The 18,963-nt window shown below is 40.6% G+C and overlaps 1 protein-coding gene across 1 annotated transcript in view; it reads right to left on the bottom strand.

Moving 5' to 3' along the window:
• Nucleotides 1-13,693: 13,693 nt before the first annotated feature.
• The window catches only part of SCTR (secretin receptor), a 37,984-nt gene continuing 32,714 nt past the window's right edge, over nucleotides 13,694-18,963 (bottom strand). Inside the window, 5 exon segments of the mRNA XM_042458584.1 lie at nucleotides 13,694-13,876; nucleotides 15,006-15,047; nucleotides 16,035-16,173; nucleotides 17,832-17,923; nucleotides 18,018-18,084. Of these exon segments, the coding sequence (XP_042314518.1) occupies nucleotides 13,694-13,876; nucleotides 15,006-15,047; nucleotides 16,035-16,173; nucleotides 17,832-17,923; nucleotides 18,018-18,084 (523 nt within the window).

Consider the following 18,963-nt stretch of genomic DNA (forward strand, 5'->3'; position numbering starts at 1 on the left):
AGCCACACTCCATTCCTAGCCTGGAGTCAGCTTTGGTTGCAGCTTCCGGATTCTTAGGATGCATGCATCATTTAAACAGCATACCTCTAAAGAGACCCAAAGCAGCTTTATTTTGGCAGTCTGTAACAGGCCATAGTTACTTGACTGTTTTTTCACTGCAACAGATGCACTGGGACTATGGCTTTACTCTTAACAAGCATTTGCACTATGAAATAACACCAACAGTACAGTTGGCCATATTCACAGATTCAACCATCCACAGCTTGAATATTAATTCCAAAAATCCAATCCTTGATTTTGCCATTTTATATAAGGGACACCATTTTATACTATGCCATTGTATTTAATGGGACTTGATCATCCACTGGTTTTGGTATCCACGGGGGATCTTGGAACCAAACCACACCAAGGACCCTCTTTATTTGCTTATGTAATCACTATTTGTGTATATGAAACCTTAAAAGGAACTTTCTTGGTGCCTCCACTTTTGTCTTCCTAACATTCAAACATCTTTGTTGATCGAGAGCAGCCCTTAAAATAAAAACATTTTATATACAGAAAGACGGATTTCATTAATCCCCTACATGCTAGCACCTCTTTGTCCTACAGGACTTCATGTTATGCCTCCTCATTTACAAAACCAAAACCATAAACCAAATCAGTTCTATCCTAGAGCAAACATTTATCAGAAAGAGATTGTGACTGCAATGACGACAATGAGTTTCAAAAACTTGATCCCATATCTTGATGATGTGGCAAGATAAGAGATTCACACCACTGATTATGTAGAAGCTAAAGAGATGAACTGGAAAGCCCAATAGCCACAAAGTCCCTTAACTGCTGAGGTGCAAACTATCTACCCAAAATGAATTTTGAAAGTAGTCTTCCAATATAATGATGGAGGAAGGAAGATGAAACTTCAAAGTGGCACTGCTTTATTTATGCAGTCCTGATGGGACAGGATGTAGATCAGGGATTAACATGCTCAGTTTTTTATTTCCATTTTATCAAAAACAGAGGAAGTTCCTGTTCTCAGTCTCAGAAGGAATCCTTAAGAGCTGAAACTATTCCACAAGGAGGAATTGTGACAGGGACACCACTTCTGCCAGTCTCAACAAAGATCGCTCACGGGAAGGAAGGGGACCATCAACCAGCTGCTTCCTGATTGACAGGGGAATAGACCGCCATTGATCACAATGGCTGTAAGTGGGGATTGGGAGGGTGGAGTTACTGCATAGCATTGGAACTATGGTGCTTAGTGCATCCATAACTCCCCAACAGGATTCTGGCCCAGAAATCCTTGGAGAAAGCTTATGTGGTTTTGAGGACTGGTCTGGTTTATGTGCCTGCTGTTAGGATTACTTCTTAAATTCATCCAGAGACATAGGTAAGAAATATATTCATCTCTGGAATTTTGTACGAAATCCAAACTTTTTCTTGGCAAAGAATTAACTTTGTAATAGAGGAGGAAGAGTGCCATATTGGCTGCCTTGAGATCCTTGAAGGACTCATTCAGGAAAATCCACTCATTGTAAGAAGGACAGGTTCTAAATGTTACAAAGGAATAAATATGAACACCCTAAAGCAGTGGTTCCCAAACGTCTTCTGGATGTTTTGGATTTCAGCTCCCGAAATGTATGACTACAGACCAAGCTGGCTGGTGCTTCTGGGAGTTGAACCCCAAAATACCTGGAGGACCAAAGTTTGGGAACAAGTGCCCTAAATTACAGCTATTTCTGATAGGGAGCCACTTGTGAATATTCTAGAGCAGGGGTGGGCAAAGTATAACCTGAGGGCTCAGTGTGGCCCACCATGGTCTCCAGTGCACCTTCTTCACCCCCCTACACAACATTTCAACATAAAAATGACTAATCATGCTGCCCCCAGCATATGGTAATTTAAAGGCCACTTTGCCCCAACAGACCTGCCTTAGGTAATAAATACTTTTTGTTAAAGAAGTGACTGCAAGAGGCCTCCAGATGTGCCAACTGTAACTCCCATCATCTCAGCTTCTAGGTCAGTGACCATCCCAAATAAATATGCAGTTCTTTCTAATTAGGTTTTTGAGATCCTGGTGATGTCCTTCAAACAAACACATCTGGGGATTTTTCATTTTCCTAGCATGAACTAATCCAGTTTCAGCACCAATTCAAAAGGCTGGACACTTCTCTCCCATGAGCTAAATGCTCATCTAAAAGCTGGACACTATAGCAAAGCCTCCCCATATGTATACATTAGATGTGGGTTGGTTATCAGGCTGTTTCCATTAAATGGAAGCTTTCAGATTTATCCCGTGGAGGTTAAAATGCATTAGAGATGCATTCTGAGCTGACAGGTTGAAATAGCCCTAAATGGCAGTTGTAGCCGACTCTTCTATGAACGTATGATTCAGTTCCCATTAAAGGCCATTTCATCAGAACATTTTTGACAGAGTAAGAGAACAGGCCTTGAACTGCATATGGTCATTGTCTATAATAAACACTGTTTTTATTATGTGAGTTTTAACATGTAGCAATTTCTAAACTGTAACTATTTTCTAAAAACTGTAAACAAAAGTGGGGCATGAACTAGGACTTAAATGTCAAATGTTGAATAAATTACTTTTTGAATTGATCATTCCTAGTCATCAGGAACAATTTGGGGATAGATACCTAGCCATTAAATGGGAACATGACTATAATGGAAGCACTGAATTTACATTTGTCCAAAATGGTACAGAAAAGGAGCAGAAAAAAAGGATCTCAGAGGAACTGGACTTCTACGCTATAGAACAATTTGTGCATAACTGGAAACATGGCACTGAGGTTCCTATTGGATGTAATTACAAAATTTGAGTGAAAGATAGAGTTTGAACATGTAGAACAGGGATTTGTTAGTATTTGGATCATAACAGAACAAAATCTATCCAGTGAAAAACAGAATAGATAGAAGAAGTCTGCAGAGCTGTATGGTGATTGGAACCTTCATACAAAAACTTCTCTCTCAGTTACTCAGCATTTAATAAATATTAGTAAGGTATTTCCCAGCATGTCTCCAAAGTTAAGATGACCAGATACTTGAGTTTTTAAAAGACATTATTGTGACATACACTGGCAAACACCATCATATTCCATGGCAGCCAATGCATGGCAATACAGGGCCTTTCGTGTTCCAAGAGCAGGGTGATCCTCCAGTCAGTGCTGAACAAAATAAACCTGATTTCACTAGCCACAATCCAGATATATTCATGCCAGTTAACCATGGGCACAGGAATAAGGTGGGGGTGTACATTTCCTTCCCATTCCATGGGGTGAATAGCCACAGGGAGTTACTATTTCCATTTCATTGTGCTTGCATTTGTTACGCTAAACTGAAATCTTCTGAATTTTGGTGTGTGTGTTTTCCCTATGGCCCCAAACGAATACTGTATTCTGGGCAGCCATGATCCCAAAGAATGGGAGTATGTCCACACTACCCTATATGCACATCAAACAGAATAGTTTGGGAGTTGCAAATGAGAAACTTGAACATCTCTGTAGTCAGGAAGACAGGCAATTGAGGCAGGATGTTTTGCCAGACAAGCCCAATAAGGCTGATTTACAACTTTATCCTCAACTTGGACATTGCCAGACCAAGCAATCCTTTATAATGCAGATTTGATTTCCTTTGATGTAGAACGAACACCTTTGACTTCAGGCTAGTTTTTACTTACAAAATAACCCCCAAATCCTTCATCATGGGCTCGTTGGAAGGCATGGGGACACTCTGTCATTGTGAACTCTGACTGGTCCCGGTACCTTATCCAATGCTATCCCCTTCATAATTGGATCCGGAATCAAGCCTCATCTTGTGTAAGTATTGCCATTAGTTCACCCTCTAGCTATTCCAAACTAACTTATGATTTCTTTAGTCCTGGCATGTATGTGTGAGTGAATGTGGATTGTTGTGTAATTTCCCCCCTTAATAAAATAATTAGAATCATAGAATCGTAGAGTTGGAAGAGACCGCAAGGGCCATCCAGTCCAACCCCCTGCCATGCAGGAAATCTCAATCAAAGCATACCCGACAGATGGCCATCGAGTCTCTGTTAAAAGACCTCCAAAGAAGGAGACTCCACTACACTCCAAGGGAGTGTGTTCCACTGTCGAACAGCCCTTACTGTCAGGAAGTTCTTCCTAATGTTGAGGTGGAATCTCTTTTCCTGTAGCTTGTATCCATTGTTCCGGGTCCTGTTCTCTGGAGCTGCAGAAAACAAGCTTGTTCCCTTCTCAATATGACATCCCTTCAAATATTTAAACAGGGCTATCATATCACCTCTTAACCTTCTCTTCTCCAGGCTAAACATCTCCAGCTCACTAAGGAGTTCCTCATAGGACATGGTTTCCAGACCCTTCACCATTTTAGTCGCCCTCCTTTGGACACACTCCAGTTTCTCAATGTCCTTTTTGAATTGTGGTGCCCAGAACTGGACACAATATTCCAGGTGGGGCCTGACCAAAGCAGAGGACAGCGGCACTCTGAATTACTTCATTCAGAGAATCTTGCCTTCCCAACCTAGTTTCCTCTCCCCGAATATGAATACGAATATGACTCGATTGCGATCCACGTCTCTCTGTCTGCCCAATTTCCCCCAATTTTTCCCCTATTGTATTTTACTGTTTTTAAATTGTGATTATTTAATATTGTACTTTTAGAATTGGGATGAGGGGTTGGGAAGGGATTAATTTTGAATTTAATTGTATTTTTAATGTACTTTTACTGTTGTAACCCACCCGGATTCCTTGTGATTGGGCAGGCTATAAATTATTATTATTATTATTATTATTATTATTATTATTATTATTATTATTATTATTATTCCTTTGATCCGTTTTCTCTTGGTATACATAAGGGAAATAGTCTTGAGGGTTCTTGTAGCCAACCCAATAAACTGAGTTAAAAAAAATTCTCCTAGAAAGACTCTTGGCTACCCATTCTTCCCAGGAATACCTGATTGGTTACTGTTGGAGAGAGAAATGGTCTGCAACTGCATAGACAACTCTTTATGTTTTTAATTAGTTTGCTTTAGTTGAATGCAGCAACTACTAAGGAAGATCAAGAAAGATAGTACAAAGGCACGTTTACTGTTGAACATTAAAAAACCCAAAAATAGCGATCATGGAGAATCTACATATATTCAACCTAGACAATGAGGAAATAGTAAAAGAGTTCTCATACTTGGGATCAAACATTGATAGGAAGGAGGACTGCAGCCAGGAAGACAGAAGATGATTAAGAATGGGGAGGGCAGCTATGAAAGAACTAAAAATAGATCCTAAAATGCAAAGATATACAACTGAGCACAAAAGTTAGAATCATACAAGTGACTGTATTTCTATTACCATGTATGGCTGTGAGAGCTGGACAGTAAAGAAGATAGGAAGAAAATCAATTCATTTGAGATGTGGTGTTGGAGAAGAGTTTGAGGATTCTGTGCACAGCCAAAAAGACAAACAAATGGGTCCTAGAACAGATCAAGCCAGAAATCTCCCTAGAAGCCAAGATGACAAAACTGAGGATGTTATACTTTGGACATATAATGAAAAGGCACAACTCAGTGGGGAAAAAAACAATAATGCTAGGAAAGGTGGAGGGAAGTAAAAAGAAAGGAAGATGGGTGGGCTGTATAAAAGAGGTCATGGATATGACTGCAGAAACTGAGCAGTGCAGTGGATGACTGGGAATCTTGGAGATGTCCCATCCACATGTTCTTCATGGGTTGAGATCGACTCGAGGGCACTTGACAACAACAAAGCAGCATTTTGTATTAGTTTTGGGTAGACCTGGAAGGCTGATCTCTGGAAAGAAGCCTTTTTTAAAGTTGCTCTGCACAGTGAAAACCAGCAACAAAGTTTAAACAATCTCTTATTTAAAAAGAGGCTGAAATACTGTTCTTCTCAGTATTTAATGAATTGTTGCTCATTAAATATGTTTGCATTGTCATTTTGTTACAAATAACATTACATCATTTTATTGTGGTTTTATTACCCCCCCCTCTCATTTTCAGTTGTTTCCATAGTGTGCTACATTAATGTGCTACATTAAAGAAACAACACAATAACAAGTGATCATTGCACTGCAACCAACCTAAAATTCCATCCATAATGTTAGTCCTTGGCAAGCAAGCAAAGCTCTTAGTACATAACTGTGGTTTTATTATCTCATTCACTAGGTTAAGGCTACATCTGCATTGCAGAAATAATGCAGTTTGATACTACTTTAACTGCCATGATCTGATGCTATGGAATTCTGGAATTTGTAGTTTGTTGTGGCACCAGAGCTCCCTAACAGTAGAAGGCTACAAAACTACAAATTCAAGAACTCCATAGCTCTGAGCCATGGCAATTAAAACAGTGTCAAAATGCATTATTTCTACAATGCAGATGCAGCGTAAATTGACGTTATCTCCTCTGCAGTTCTCCATATTCTTTTTAAATCTAAAATGTGTCCATTCACTTTTTTAAAAGTAAAAGGCTGTGCCGAAATCTTATCGAATTTAAGCAAGCTAATTTCACAAAGGGATTCAGCCAAAGAATGTAAAACATATTATATATTACAAGCACTCTTATTTTATGCCTTACCCAAAACTAGCCTGATGATCTACAGCATCCTACAAGGATGAATAATGTTGTTTTCACCTGCTTAACATTTAGCTTTGGCTTGTTGAAGCAGGATGTCTGGAAAAGGGAGTTCTCCAGAATAATCACATCAGACAAGCTACCAGACAAATTTAAAATGCCATACATAGGAGGTGCAGAGCTATCCACCCACCACCCCCTTCCCCACAAATAGACTACAGTATTTGTTCAGCACCATGTGCTTCCCAGAGTAATCTTGTGAGCAACTGGGCTACAACCAAAGCATGCATATTTATTTACACATCATTAACAAAATACAAAGGGAGAGAGGGGACGCTGGTGGAAGCTTGGCTGATAATACATGCCACTTGTACAAGGTCTGATGTTAGACAAAACATAGCAGTTCTGCAAACATGAAAGATGGTGTTCCAGCAATGGCAATCTTAACTTAAACTCTTTTTGGCAACTTGACTTATTTCTGTCTCTTCTCCATACGTAGCATTTTATTTTCAGGAAAGAAAACATGCCTGGCACCTTGGGGAGGCATGAGACTCTTCCTGCCTTCACCTCAGGATTTGTTTACTGAACTCTCATTTGGAGATAACAATCTTGTTTTAACTTTGAATTTGTGTATAGATAACTGAGCCTACAAACACCAGCACAGGGGTAATTCAGGGCAGGAGACTGATAAATGACCTCCTGTTCCAAAGGGTTAGCTGCCCCACTGACAGCAAAAACACCAATATTTTCTGCCACTTAAAAAAAAAATCTTGTAGCTTAGGATATGGGGTGTCAGAGAAGAGCCCTCCACACATACATGTGTAGCCATATACAGACAGATGCACTGTGGATAAGAGGAGATAACTAAGCATGTGCTTTGTTCCATATATTTATTTACAAAATAAGATTATGGTGAAGTGGTTTGAGTGTTGGACCTATGACTCTGGAAACCAGGGTTCGATTGCCCACTTGACCATAAAACCCACTGGGTGATCTTGGGCAAGTCACATTTTCTCAGCCTCAGAAGATGGCAATGGCAACCCCTCTCTGAACAAATCTTGCCAAGAAAATCTCATGATAGGGGGTCGCCTTAGGATCGCCATAAGTCTGAAATGACTTGAAGGCACACAACAACAAAGGTCAAGAGGCCAAGCAATTCAAGAGGTTGGAGTGTGTCATTAATATCGAGGAGGATGCAAACAAATACAAAAGCATCTAGTCAAGATCCAATTAGTGTGATTATGGTCTCCCTAGACCCTATTCCAACCAGATTGGCAGCATTACTCACATATCAAAACCAGGAACACTTAGAGAGTGACAGTTATTTTTCTGTCATAAGCTATAAGGTTCTAGGATAATAATAATAATAATAATAATAATAATAATAATAATAATAATAAATTATTTTATTTGTAGACCACTTTTCCAAAGATCAAAGTGGTTTACAGTCGATAAAACCAAGTACATAAAACCAAGTACAACACATCTCATAAAAATCCATATTACAAATATACAATATATAACACTAAAAACTCCAAAACAGTCATTCAAAGGGTAAAGCAGAGAATTGATGGCAACAGAATACACAGCTTCATTCTTCAGGGGTGAAGGCTTGACAAAAGAGAAGGGTTTTCAATCTCTTTTTAAATGTTTCTAGGGGGGGTTGTCAGACGGAGCTCCTCAGGAAGATTAATCCACATCCGCGGGGCCGCCACTGAAAAGGCCTTTTGGGAAGTGGAGACATATTTGGATGAAGGGACTTCCAACAGTTTCTTCCCGGATGTACTGAGTGTGCGGGGTGGATTATATGGGGGGATGCAGTCCCTCAAGTAACTCAGGCCCAAGCCATATAGAGCTTTATAGGATCTTCTGCTGTGACACATAGCAAAGAAGCAGAGCGTAATCCAAGAATGTTAAAATGCTAAAATAACTGCTAAACGCTAAAATAAATCTGTTAATCTTGCCACAAGATAAACTCTTATTTTTATAGCAGTAAGACAGAAGCTCAAACTAGCATGCATGTGCATGTGTGCTAGTTTAAGCTTCTGTGCACATGCATGCACACACCTACAGGTCCACTTTTTAAAAGTGATTTAATAGTTGTTTACTTGCTAGCTAATATGCACTACACTGGTCTCAAGACTCTTTTGCTTCTGTGGGAGAAGACAAGCCCAGAAGCCCCAACCACAGCTTAACAGGGGAAGGCAGCTCCTCCTGAGAAACAAAATTGTCAAATTCCAGTTAGGCTGTGGCTGATGCAGCTGCATGACATGTCACAAAGAAACAATGCAGCGATGTACAGATGAGCCAGACTGGAGGTTTTGCTGGTGGCATCTTCCACAGCCAGCTACCAAGGCCTCATTCACACTGGCAGCATTGCGGGGGGGGGAGGGGGAAAGGGGGGGGGGGGGGGGGCTCCCAAATCTCTCTGGAAGCAAGTGCTGAGTACCAATCAGGGGCATTTTAACACAAATGCCCTCTTGGAGAATTCGGGTTTAAGGTGAAGGTGCCTGGCTATCAATCAAAGTTAGTTCCGCGATGGTCATAGGTGATGCTTCCAGAACTGATAGGGGCATCAGAAGTGTGCTTTCCACCCCTCCTTTTTTTTAAAGGACCAGGCGCCACTTGTCAAATTTAAAAACCTCTGGGGTGTGTGTGTGTGTTGTGGGCATTTGGTCAGTGTTGTAGGTTATGATCTGCCCTTGGCCCCATTTTCAACCCCAAAATGCAAGCTAATGCATCCTGTATCTCCCACTCCTTGCCACCCCAGAATGCCTCCTACATAGGTAATAATAATAACAATAATATTAATTCCTCACCTCGGAATGCCAGAAAATGCTTTTTTTTTTTTTTTTTGCTCTCCCTAGGCTACCCCTGAATTCCTTAGAGACAGTAGCAAAAGCTGTATCAATTTGCCAATTTACATAATTGGAAAGAGAAACATTACACTCGATTGGTAACATTCATTCGCATTGCAGCAGTCATTCCAAAGGAAATAATAGGCTACCCTTCAGAGACAGTAGCAAAAGCTGTATCAATTTGCCAATTTACATAATTGGAAAGAGAAACATTACACTCGATTTGTAACATTCATTTGCATTGCAGCAGAAGAGCATAGACAGCCAAAAATATTATTTTAAAAAAATAAAATTCAAAGGGAAAAGGTCTCTGTTGGATCACAGAGGCTTGCCTTGTTGTAGCGCCCTGACCTGCCCCGAATTGACCCTTCCTCCTGCTATCTATCTATCTATCTATCTATCTATCTATCTATCTATCTATCTATAGCTATATTTCTATTGCCAAAAACATGCACATTTTTTGCCAAAAAACATGCACATTTTTTGCCAAAAATAATTTAAAAAAAATCAAAATCAAAGGGAAATGGTCCCTGATGGGACCAGAAGCTTGGCCTCCTCTGCCCCTCCCGACCTGCCCTGAATTGACCCCGTCAGTCACCCCCTTTTTGCATCCTGTCACCCTTTGCCTCCAGATCTCCTTTTTTTCCTTCGGCTCTTTCCACCTCCACCTCCCCTTGGATGAGGGGAGGGAATTCTCTGCCCTCTACCCGCCCTCTGACCTTAATCCCTCCCTGAATTTGCCTCGATCATGATCGAGGGCAAGTTCATATTTCATGGAACCCGGGTCTTTTCAGAAAAGATGGATTTTAGCCCGATTCCCAATAACCCGCACTGAGGGGCATTTCCTTGTGCAAGCCTCGACATGAATTGTGAAAGAATCGGGCCCAGTATGAACTTCACGTGGAAGAATTGATTTCAAAACCGGTTTAAAAGGTAGTGTGAATGGCCCTCAAAACAGGGTGGGATACATCTATAACATAAAGTGTCTGCCTGACAAACTTACTGACTACCTCTCTGTTACACTGCCCAAATCTACATGCTTGATCACAGGGGCACCAAAGTATGTGTGTTTTCTCATGAGAGTTCCAAATGAAACAGTAGCTAAAGTTTTGGACATCATCCATCAGCTAGTTCAGATGTCACACACTCCACCTCTTCATTCATAGCTAAAAAGCTCTGTTCATACATAGACACTTCACTCCAGGCATCTAATTAAGTAGGCTTGGTCTACAAAACATGGTTTTTGGCCTGTTTGCCTTAGGATTGGGAATGCACATTTATGAACTGATTTTGACCAAACATGATATTCAGACTTCAGTTGATACCCCATTCATTTCTGTTTGAGTTCAAAATTCAGTTTTTCTTAATCTCTCTCTCAAATCCCTGGAAAATTCCTTGTTTGGGCCTACTCTGCAAGGAACACAGTGTGAAATAAATTTTAATGACTGTTTGTTTAATTGAAATCATAAGCAAAATCATCAACATCAGTATAGTTGGGTAAATTTCCTCTTGCCTGATACTTGGAAGATATCTTTTAGGAGTGAAGTGAGTTTACACGCAACACTCTACTATGTGTTTCAGTAGCCCTGTACTCACTGTTTGAACTGCCTCATCTGAACCTGCTGCTGTTATCCATGTTTATTTACTTATATCATTAAGAAAATACAAAGATAATACAGTAAGCAGATATCAAATATATACTAATCCCATATATGCACTGGAAATATGTTTTGAACATACCCAAAATATTGCACATTTTGGTGAGTCTCTCAAGGAAGAATGTTTGATAGCAAATGGGCAACTCCTATAAATACCATTCTACCTGTGCTTATTGTTCCAATATGGCCCAGAGATCATATTGTCTGAGATGAACAAGAGTCATAGGGAGATCCTATGAAGATGAAACATATGTGTAAGGCAAGGCTGGTGAAGGTCTCGTCCCCCAGACGTACTGGGAATTGGACTTCCAGCAGTCCTGCCAACATGGCTAACAGTCAGAGATTATTCAAAGTTATAGCCATGTTCATCTGAATCAGTATGCAAAGTGATCTTGTTTTGAGGCTAACTGAGAGGAAGAAGTTGTAGCATTCTTCCTCTTAATTTAGTTGAGGACTAAATCTACATGGAGTAACGTGCTTAGGGACAAACGTTTATACCTATGAATGAGCAGGCGATGTGAGTGAATAGCAATAGAAATGCAAAACTTGTGGGTATGATACATGTCACCCTCTGTCAACAATACCCTTTAGCACTCTACATTGGGCAAACAGGCCAGTCTCTGCACCAGAGGATAAATGGTCATAAATCAGACATTAGGATTTGGAATACACAAAAACCAATTGCAGAACACTTTAGTCTTCCTGGGCATTCCAACTCAGAACAACAGTACTCAAAAATACAAGGAAGACTAGAAAGATAAACAGAGGAATTGAAATATATTCACAAACTCCAGTGCATTGACAGTGGGTCGAACAGAGACAATGGTTTCCTGGCACCCTGCATATATTATAACACTAGCTAACACCCCAACCTCATGAGGTCTCTCTTAGCCAATTTATCACATTTCTTTTCTGGTTCTCGGCCAGCAGCACACTATATTCCAATAACTCCCTCCACCATTCATAGGATTAGCTACTCACTTTGGCTATAGGCATTATCTTTCCTCCTGCCTTTGTCCCCCAGTTGCCATCATTAAAATGGAACTTACCATCTCATCACCATGAGTTGTGCATTTATAATTCATACCTCTTCATTCATAGCTATAAAGTTCTGTTCCTAGGCATCTCACTCCAGGCATCTGATGAAGTAGACATAGGAGACTGTCGCACTACATTCTTAAAGAATTGCTATTCCACTTTAACTGCTCTGGCTGCCTCCTGTTACATTCTGGAATTTTCAGTTTAGGAAGAGGCATTTAGAATATTCAGCCAGAGAGCTCTTAGGCCTCACTGAACTACAAACTCCAGAATGCAACAGGAGGCAGCCACAACAGCTAAAATGGAATATCAACGCTTTGAGTGTAATACAATAATCTCCTTAGTCTACAAAAGTTTATGCTACCAACCTCTTTCTCTTAGGGCCCAAACAGACACACCAAAATAAAGCTGCTTCAGGTCACTTTGGAGGTATGCTTTTTCAATGATGCATGAGTCCTAAGAGGCTGAAAGCTGCGGCAAAGCCACGCTCCAGTCCTAAGGACTGGAGTGCGGCTTTGGCACAGTTTCTGGCCTCTTAAGATGCCAGTGACCCATAGCAGCTTTATTTTGGCCTGTCTGTTCGGTCCCTCGGTTAGTCACAAAGGTGCTACAAAATCCCTCTGCAGTAACAGATTATGGTTGATGTAGGCCAACAATATCTGGTAAACCATAGGTTAGTTGTCCCTGGTTTAAGATTTGTAAAATCCAAGATCTTTATTAGACTTCTTAAATCAAGAGCATTACCTTGAATTAGGACCTGAAGGCAATAGGAAATTGGGGGGAAAGATGGAAAACATCCAGGCAACCCAGCTTCCTTCTTGTACAAGCCTGAAGAAGCCAGATTTTCCCAGGTTATATTACAGTAGCCTAGTTTCTGATCACAAAGCTACAAACACCAGCTGCAATGTCTGAAAGAATCACAATATTTTCAAGAAAATAAGCTGGTTAAAAATTCTCCTGAATATCATTGATAGCTGATTTTCTAAGATTCCAGGCTCCAAAATTCTAGCATAGATGGATCACAGTCTGTAGCTGCAGCTGGTTACGGCTGCAGTGTTGTTGTTCTAGGAATATTTGTTCTTGTAATTTAAAAGGAAGCTTGTAGTCTACAAGATGTCCCCAGACAACACAGCATCTCCCCAAGGACCAAACACACTCATGAGTCATGTCTGGCCCCAAACCACTGTATGCAGCATTATATTCAACAGAACAAAACAATTTTTAAAAACCTTTTAATCTAAAAGGCAAATTCAGTGAGGCTATGAGCAAGGAAGAAAAATGGTGCACTCAAAAGGAAAAAATAAGCCAGACAAGAAGAGGCACACTTTTCCATGATCAGGAAAGGAATCTTCATGCTTCTTGTGAAAAACTTCAGCTGTTAATAAAATCCAAGTCGTAGCCCAAGCCAAGTCTTAAGCAGAACTAATTTAAGAGTCATGTTTGACTTTCATATCCATAATCACCACACTTGATGAGATAAGTGTGGGCTTTCCAGTTACTTCTGAGTAAGCAATTGGTACTTTTCCTGCTTGCACTAGATTCATTACAAATTACTTACATTTAGGATGGAGAGCCTCCTCTCCTCTTGAGGACTGGGCTTCAGCAGTTGCAGTACCTGAGTGAGCCCACTGGCTTCATTATGAAAGGAGCTGCTGTGATGCTTATGTGAAAGGACCCGTTTCCTTAAGTGCCACTGCTGCCACTTCCTGTGAATCTCCTGCTGGACCTAAACAAAAAGTGTCAGAGTGGCTGTAAAGACTACAGCATTCCTAAAAGAAATCCAGATTATCTGCCAGAGGCAATAGCCTCTCAGTTCAGCAACAAAGAATTACTGTAGGACCATCTTTAAAATGAACAGATTCTTACTGTCTGAGCTCTAATATGTTAGTCTTAAAAGGAGCCACAGAACAACTTTGTTGTTCTGCTGCAAGAGGCTAACATGGCTACTCTGTTGGAAATTACAGTGGCTTGGTGTTTGTAAAGCAACAATTTACTTTACCAGCTCTTCACAATCAATGTAAGAGTGACAAATCTATACAGTGTGATATCACTACCTCCAGTGCTGTGATCTAATGTAGGTAGCTCCAATTTTTCATCTACTTTGAAATGTAACTGTCTCTTTAAGGATGCATCCATACCGATTGAAACATCCCAGATCTTTCCCATTTTATACTGAATTAAAATAAGCTAATCTGGGGAGCTGGTATAAAAAAATCTCCAATTGTATCAGAACTGACAGAAAATATTCAGGGATAAACAAAATGGGAACAGGAAAAACATCAGGGACTCTGGATCACTTTGGATGTGCCCTAAGTAAGTCAAGTGCAGGAGGGAGAAAATAAAACCAGTAATCCACACTAGGGCAAATGAGGGGCTGTGGCCTGGGAAGAGCCAAGAAATTTGGAGCAAGAGTCCTGAATATCTGAATATTTGGCCTGTTTTCAGAAAATATCTCCCTATTCCCACCCTACAGAAAGTTGTCGTCTTTTTACTGCTTATACTTTCTGCACCTTTAACAGGATCCTGACACACAGTAATTTAGTTACCGATTTTTAAGACACCATTACTTTATCTTAAAAGCTTTATTATATGTGCTCTCTTATTATGGCTGTAATAGTAAAGAAGAAGAAAATCTGGCATGAGTCACATGGGAAGTGATCATCTGATAGCAAGTGGTAAAATGGAAAGATGCATCTTATACAGAGCTTGGAAGAGTTATTATTTTGAAATACAGTCTGCAGAATCCTTCATGCTGGCTCTATTGGCTGAGGGATTCTGGGGACTGTACCCCAAAAAGTAACTTTCCTAAACTCTGGCTTTATGCTTTAGTCAAATTCAGCATGTGAGAAACTCACCTCACCATTAAGGAAACAGTAAAGCACAGCCACAGCAAAGCCCTGAAACAAATGAGGCCCATATCAGTTCTGCAGTATACAATTGCAAATGCTAGGTTGGTATTCTAGAGTAAATATGGAATTTCAAGAAAATATATGTAAACTTTCCTGGCATGCAGTGTGCTATCATCTATGAAGATAAAACCATTGCTTGTGTTTTGGCTCCAAAAGCTAAAGCTGCAATCGTATAAGCATTTTGGGGGGAGGAAGTCCCATTGAAATCAATTGATCTGTTTTTGAGAAGACATATATAGGATTGCACCATGCTGAAACAACCAGTTGTCTTAAAAAGTTGCAGTGTTTTCAGACTCAGATTTTTCTTGCAACAGAGGCATTGTCAGAGCAACACAAAAATAGAAGAAAACGAAATAAATCCTTGTTTCATCACTTGTAAGGGCTCTCTGGGCTGCTGATCTAATCAGGGGATAAATGGCAGGGTTTATATTATATCATGATGCCCAACCTGATGTATAGCTTTAAAAGTGACCAAAGTTTAGAAATGACAAATGCTTGTCTCTGTGATCAAGGTGGTATCTTTATTCCTTGTGCATCCCAGGTGACCCTAATCTAGTAAAACAAGAATACAAGCAATCCTTACGTTTGTTCTGTGTTTGCTTGAAAAAATTACAAAAGGTGCAACCCTGTATGTTTCATCTGAGAGAGAAGGGCAGAAAGTAACTTTAAAGAAGAAGCAGTAAAACTGGTCCTCTCCCCCAAACCACCTTTTTTTTTTTAATTTTGGCAAGACGTGCACCATTTAATTATCAAGAAATAATCAATTTTTCAAAACCAGAGGCAGTGTTTTGGCCTTTCAAAGAAGTATAATTGAAAGTAACTACTTATTATTATTATTATTATTATTATTATTATTATTATTATTATTATTAAAGTTTTTAAGTGTGGTCCCTACCAGGTTTTTTGCAGTCCCACAAAGTGTAATGAATTAGCCCTCAGACACCCCCAATAGTAGCCTTTTAATAAGTATGTTACCTGAAAAGATCCTATGGCTTTTTCAAACAGAACCTGGATCTCCATGGTGCCATTTGTGGTATCAAATGGGAAAAAAGCAAATATGATGTAATGGACTCCAAAGAGAGGGATGAGTACAAGTGTTGATTTAGCAAGTCTCCTAGAAGTAAAGACAAAGACGACTGAGCAGTGTATAAAATAGGAGTGGGAACATATTAAATATTGGCCTCAGAATTCAGTTAGAATCTATGCTGGCATAAGGAACTTTTCAGCTCCCCTGCCTGATGTTTTAGACTACAGCTCCTACAATCCCTTACATACGGCCATGTGATGGGTCTGATTTAAGTTGCTTGCACAAAAAGGCACACAGATATGTATTTGGAAGCTAGCAATCCCCCTCCCACATGCCCTGTCATAACACAACAGAGAAAGAGGGCTTTTTCACGCCACATAATTATAGCACTTGGATTCCACTTTGACTGTCTTGGCTGCATCTCGTGGAATCCTGGAATTTATTGTTGGTCAGAGGAACCAGAGGAGCTCTCTGGCTGAGACTTCAGAAGGCTCTTACCTCAGCTTCCAATCCCAGGATCCCAGAAGATGTAACCAAAGTTGAATCATAGCACTGTAACTGTATAGTGTGAAAGGGCCTCAAAGCAGTGACTGCACTTCCAAGAGTTTCAGGGTCATTCTATGCAAAGTAAGCATGGCGGGTTACAGACCGCCCATTTGGGGCGGTCTGGACCCGCCCCTTTCCCCACCGGAGCAGGGCCTCAGTGGCCAGAACGGCAGCCACTGAGGCCCCGATCCGCCGCTTTTCGGGCTGCGGGGAAGCGGCAAAAGGCCGCTTCCCCACAGCCTGAAAAAGGGGTGTCCCTGGGGCTTCAAGCCCCAAGGACACCCTTCGGCGGCGGGGAGCAGAGAAAGGGGCCGCTTGGCCCCTTTCTCGTTTAGTCCGCTGGGCGCAGCCGTCTGAAGGCTGCGCCCAGCGGACTAAACCCGGAAGGAGCTCCGAAACAGAGCTCCTTCCTGCTCCGTGTCCAGGGCGCACTAAGCGCCCTGGCGCGGAGCTACTACGTCATGGACGCACCGCCCCATCTAAAGGCGGCGTGGCCATGACGTACTCACGGCGGCGGCCGTGCGGAAGCACCGCCCTTTCGTAACCCTAGTTAGGGTTAGGGCGGTGTGGAAGCACCGCCCTTTCGTAACCCTAGTGCGTGACGAATACGCACTTAAGTGCCGGTCTGTAACCAGCCCAATATAGTGTTACCTTTCAGAATGCCTTTTGGTTCTTTTTGATACACATTTTTTGGTAGCTCAAATACACATCATGGAATAGACTGCCTTCCTCTCCTTCCTTTACACCATTTTAAATAAGCTGGTGTCTTCTGTAGATTTAGACTACATTTCCAATAAACCACTTCCAGGAGGGCAATAATGAAGGAATATGGGAGAAAAACAACCAGAAGGCATCAGATTGTTTTTGTTATTCTGAAATGACATATGCAAAGCCTCAGCTCTTTAAAAAAGAGTTGAGTTTCTTTTTTTCAGTGCCTTGAGGTCTGCACCCATTTCTATGCTCCACTGATACCACCCAGGTGACTGCAAGGATCAGGTACCTTAAAGAAAAGTACAGGTAGTTTTGGAATCAGTGACTTTGCTGGGGTGAGTCAGCTTACCAGAGAAGTTAGCCCAAGACATATTGGTGCATGTGCTGACATACAGGCATTTAAATCTTTTCTGCAGTGACATCTTTTTTGCTGCTGTTGTACTTATTTCTGAAGCAGAATCAAGAGGCCAACTTGTATTGTAACTTACTTGTATTGATTAGAATCCTTGCCTCTTCCATCTGGCCATCGAAGCTTGCTCATCAAAATTCTTACAATATTAACAAACAGAATAAAATTGATCTGCCAAAAAAAAAAAAGCCACATCTAAAATTCATATTTTGAAGAACAGGTTACTCTTCAGCCTTAGAAACATACAACTATTGAACAGACTTACAACAATAGAGATCACCACAGGACCTTGAATGATCCACCGGGCATATGTAAGATGAGTATCCCAGCATCTGTGAAGATAAGAAAAATAAGCTGTGATTTGAGCTCATGGAAAAGTAACTATATTCATTGTCCTTCCTGCTGAACACCATGTTGGCAAAATCTTAATGACCTAGAAAAAAAAATCACAGAGCCTACATGCCCATCAGATATGGGTTGGCATCCATTGTGGTTGTGCAAATTAGATGGAAATTACCCAGGTGCATGCGTTAATTGTTAGAAATCCTAAGTGTGTGTAACAAGCAGGAAAACAGAAGTAGTTTTTGTAGCACCTGGTTAGGCAAAAAGTCATCATGAGTCAAGTGAACAAAAAAAACAACCTGGAACACTGATTGTACAACACAGTAGAAATAAGGAGTAAGAAACATCACACTTCTGTTTTTCTGCATATCTCAGAGGTGACCCATACACTAGGTTCATCACTATTTTAAAGATTACAACATCATGGCAACTTGCAGGTAAGAAGCATGCACAGCAGCTGAAGAGCTTTTCCAGATTGGTCTGAAGATGGATTAGTTCCCACAATATAGCTCATTGGATTTTGCCATGTTGTGCTGATTGTTGTTGCTTCCATATACTCATTTCATTCTTTGCGGGAGTGCTCATAACAGCTTCTTGGATCTGCACTAAGGCTCTGCCAAGTGTTTTTTACACCAAGGTGTAGTTTACTGAGGTGGTTTTCTGGTTTCAAAGCAAATCCCTACCCCAAGAATTTGTTAGGGGTTTTTTGTTTTTTTGTTTAGAGTTATAGCACAAAAGTGCTATTGTATTGTACTATGTTAAAAAAAATTAAAGAAGAAAGAGGAGAAGAAAGGGAATGGAACATATTTTCCTCTTTGTCTCTGAATTAAAAAAAAGAAGTCCACTTAAGGGTGGGAATAAAATGTTCA

The sequence above is a fragment of the Sceloporus undulatus genome, chromosome 1 (genome assembly GCF_019175285.1).
Source record: "Sceloporus undulatus isolate JIND9_A2432 ecotype Alabama chromosome 1, SceUnd_v1.1, whole genome shotgun sequence".
Lineage (NCBI taxonomy): Eukaryota > Metazoa > Chordata > Lepidosauria > Squamata > Phrynosomatidae > Sceloporus > Sceloporus undulatus.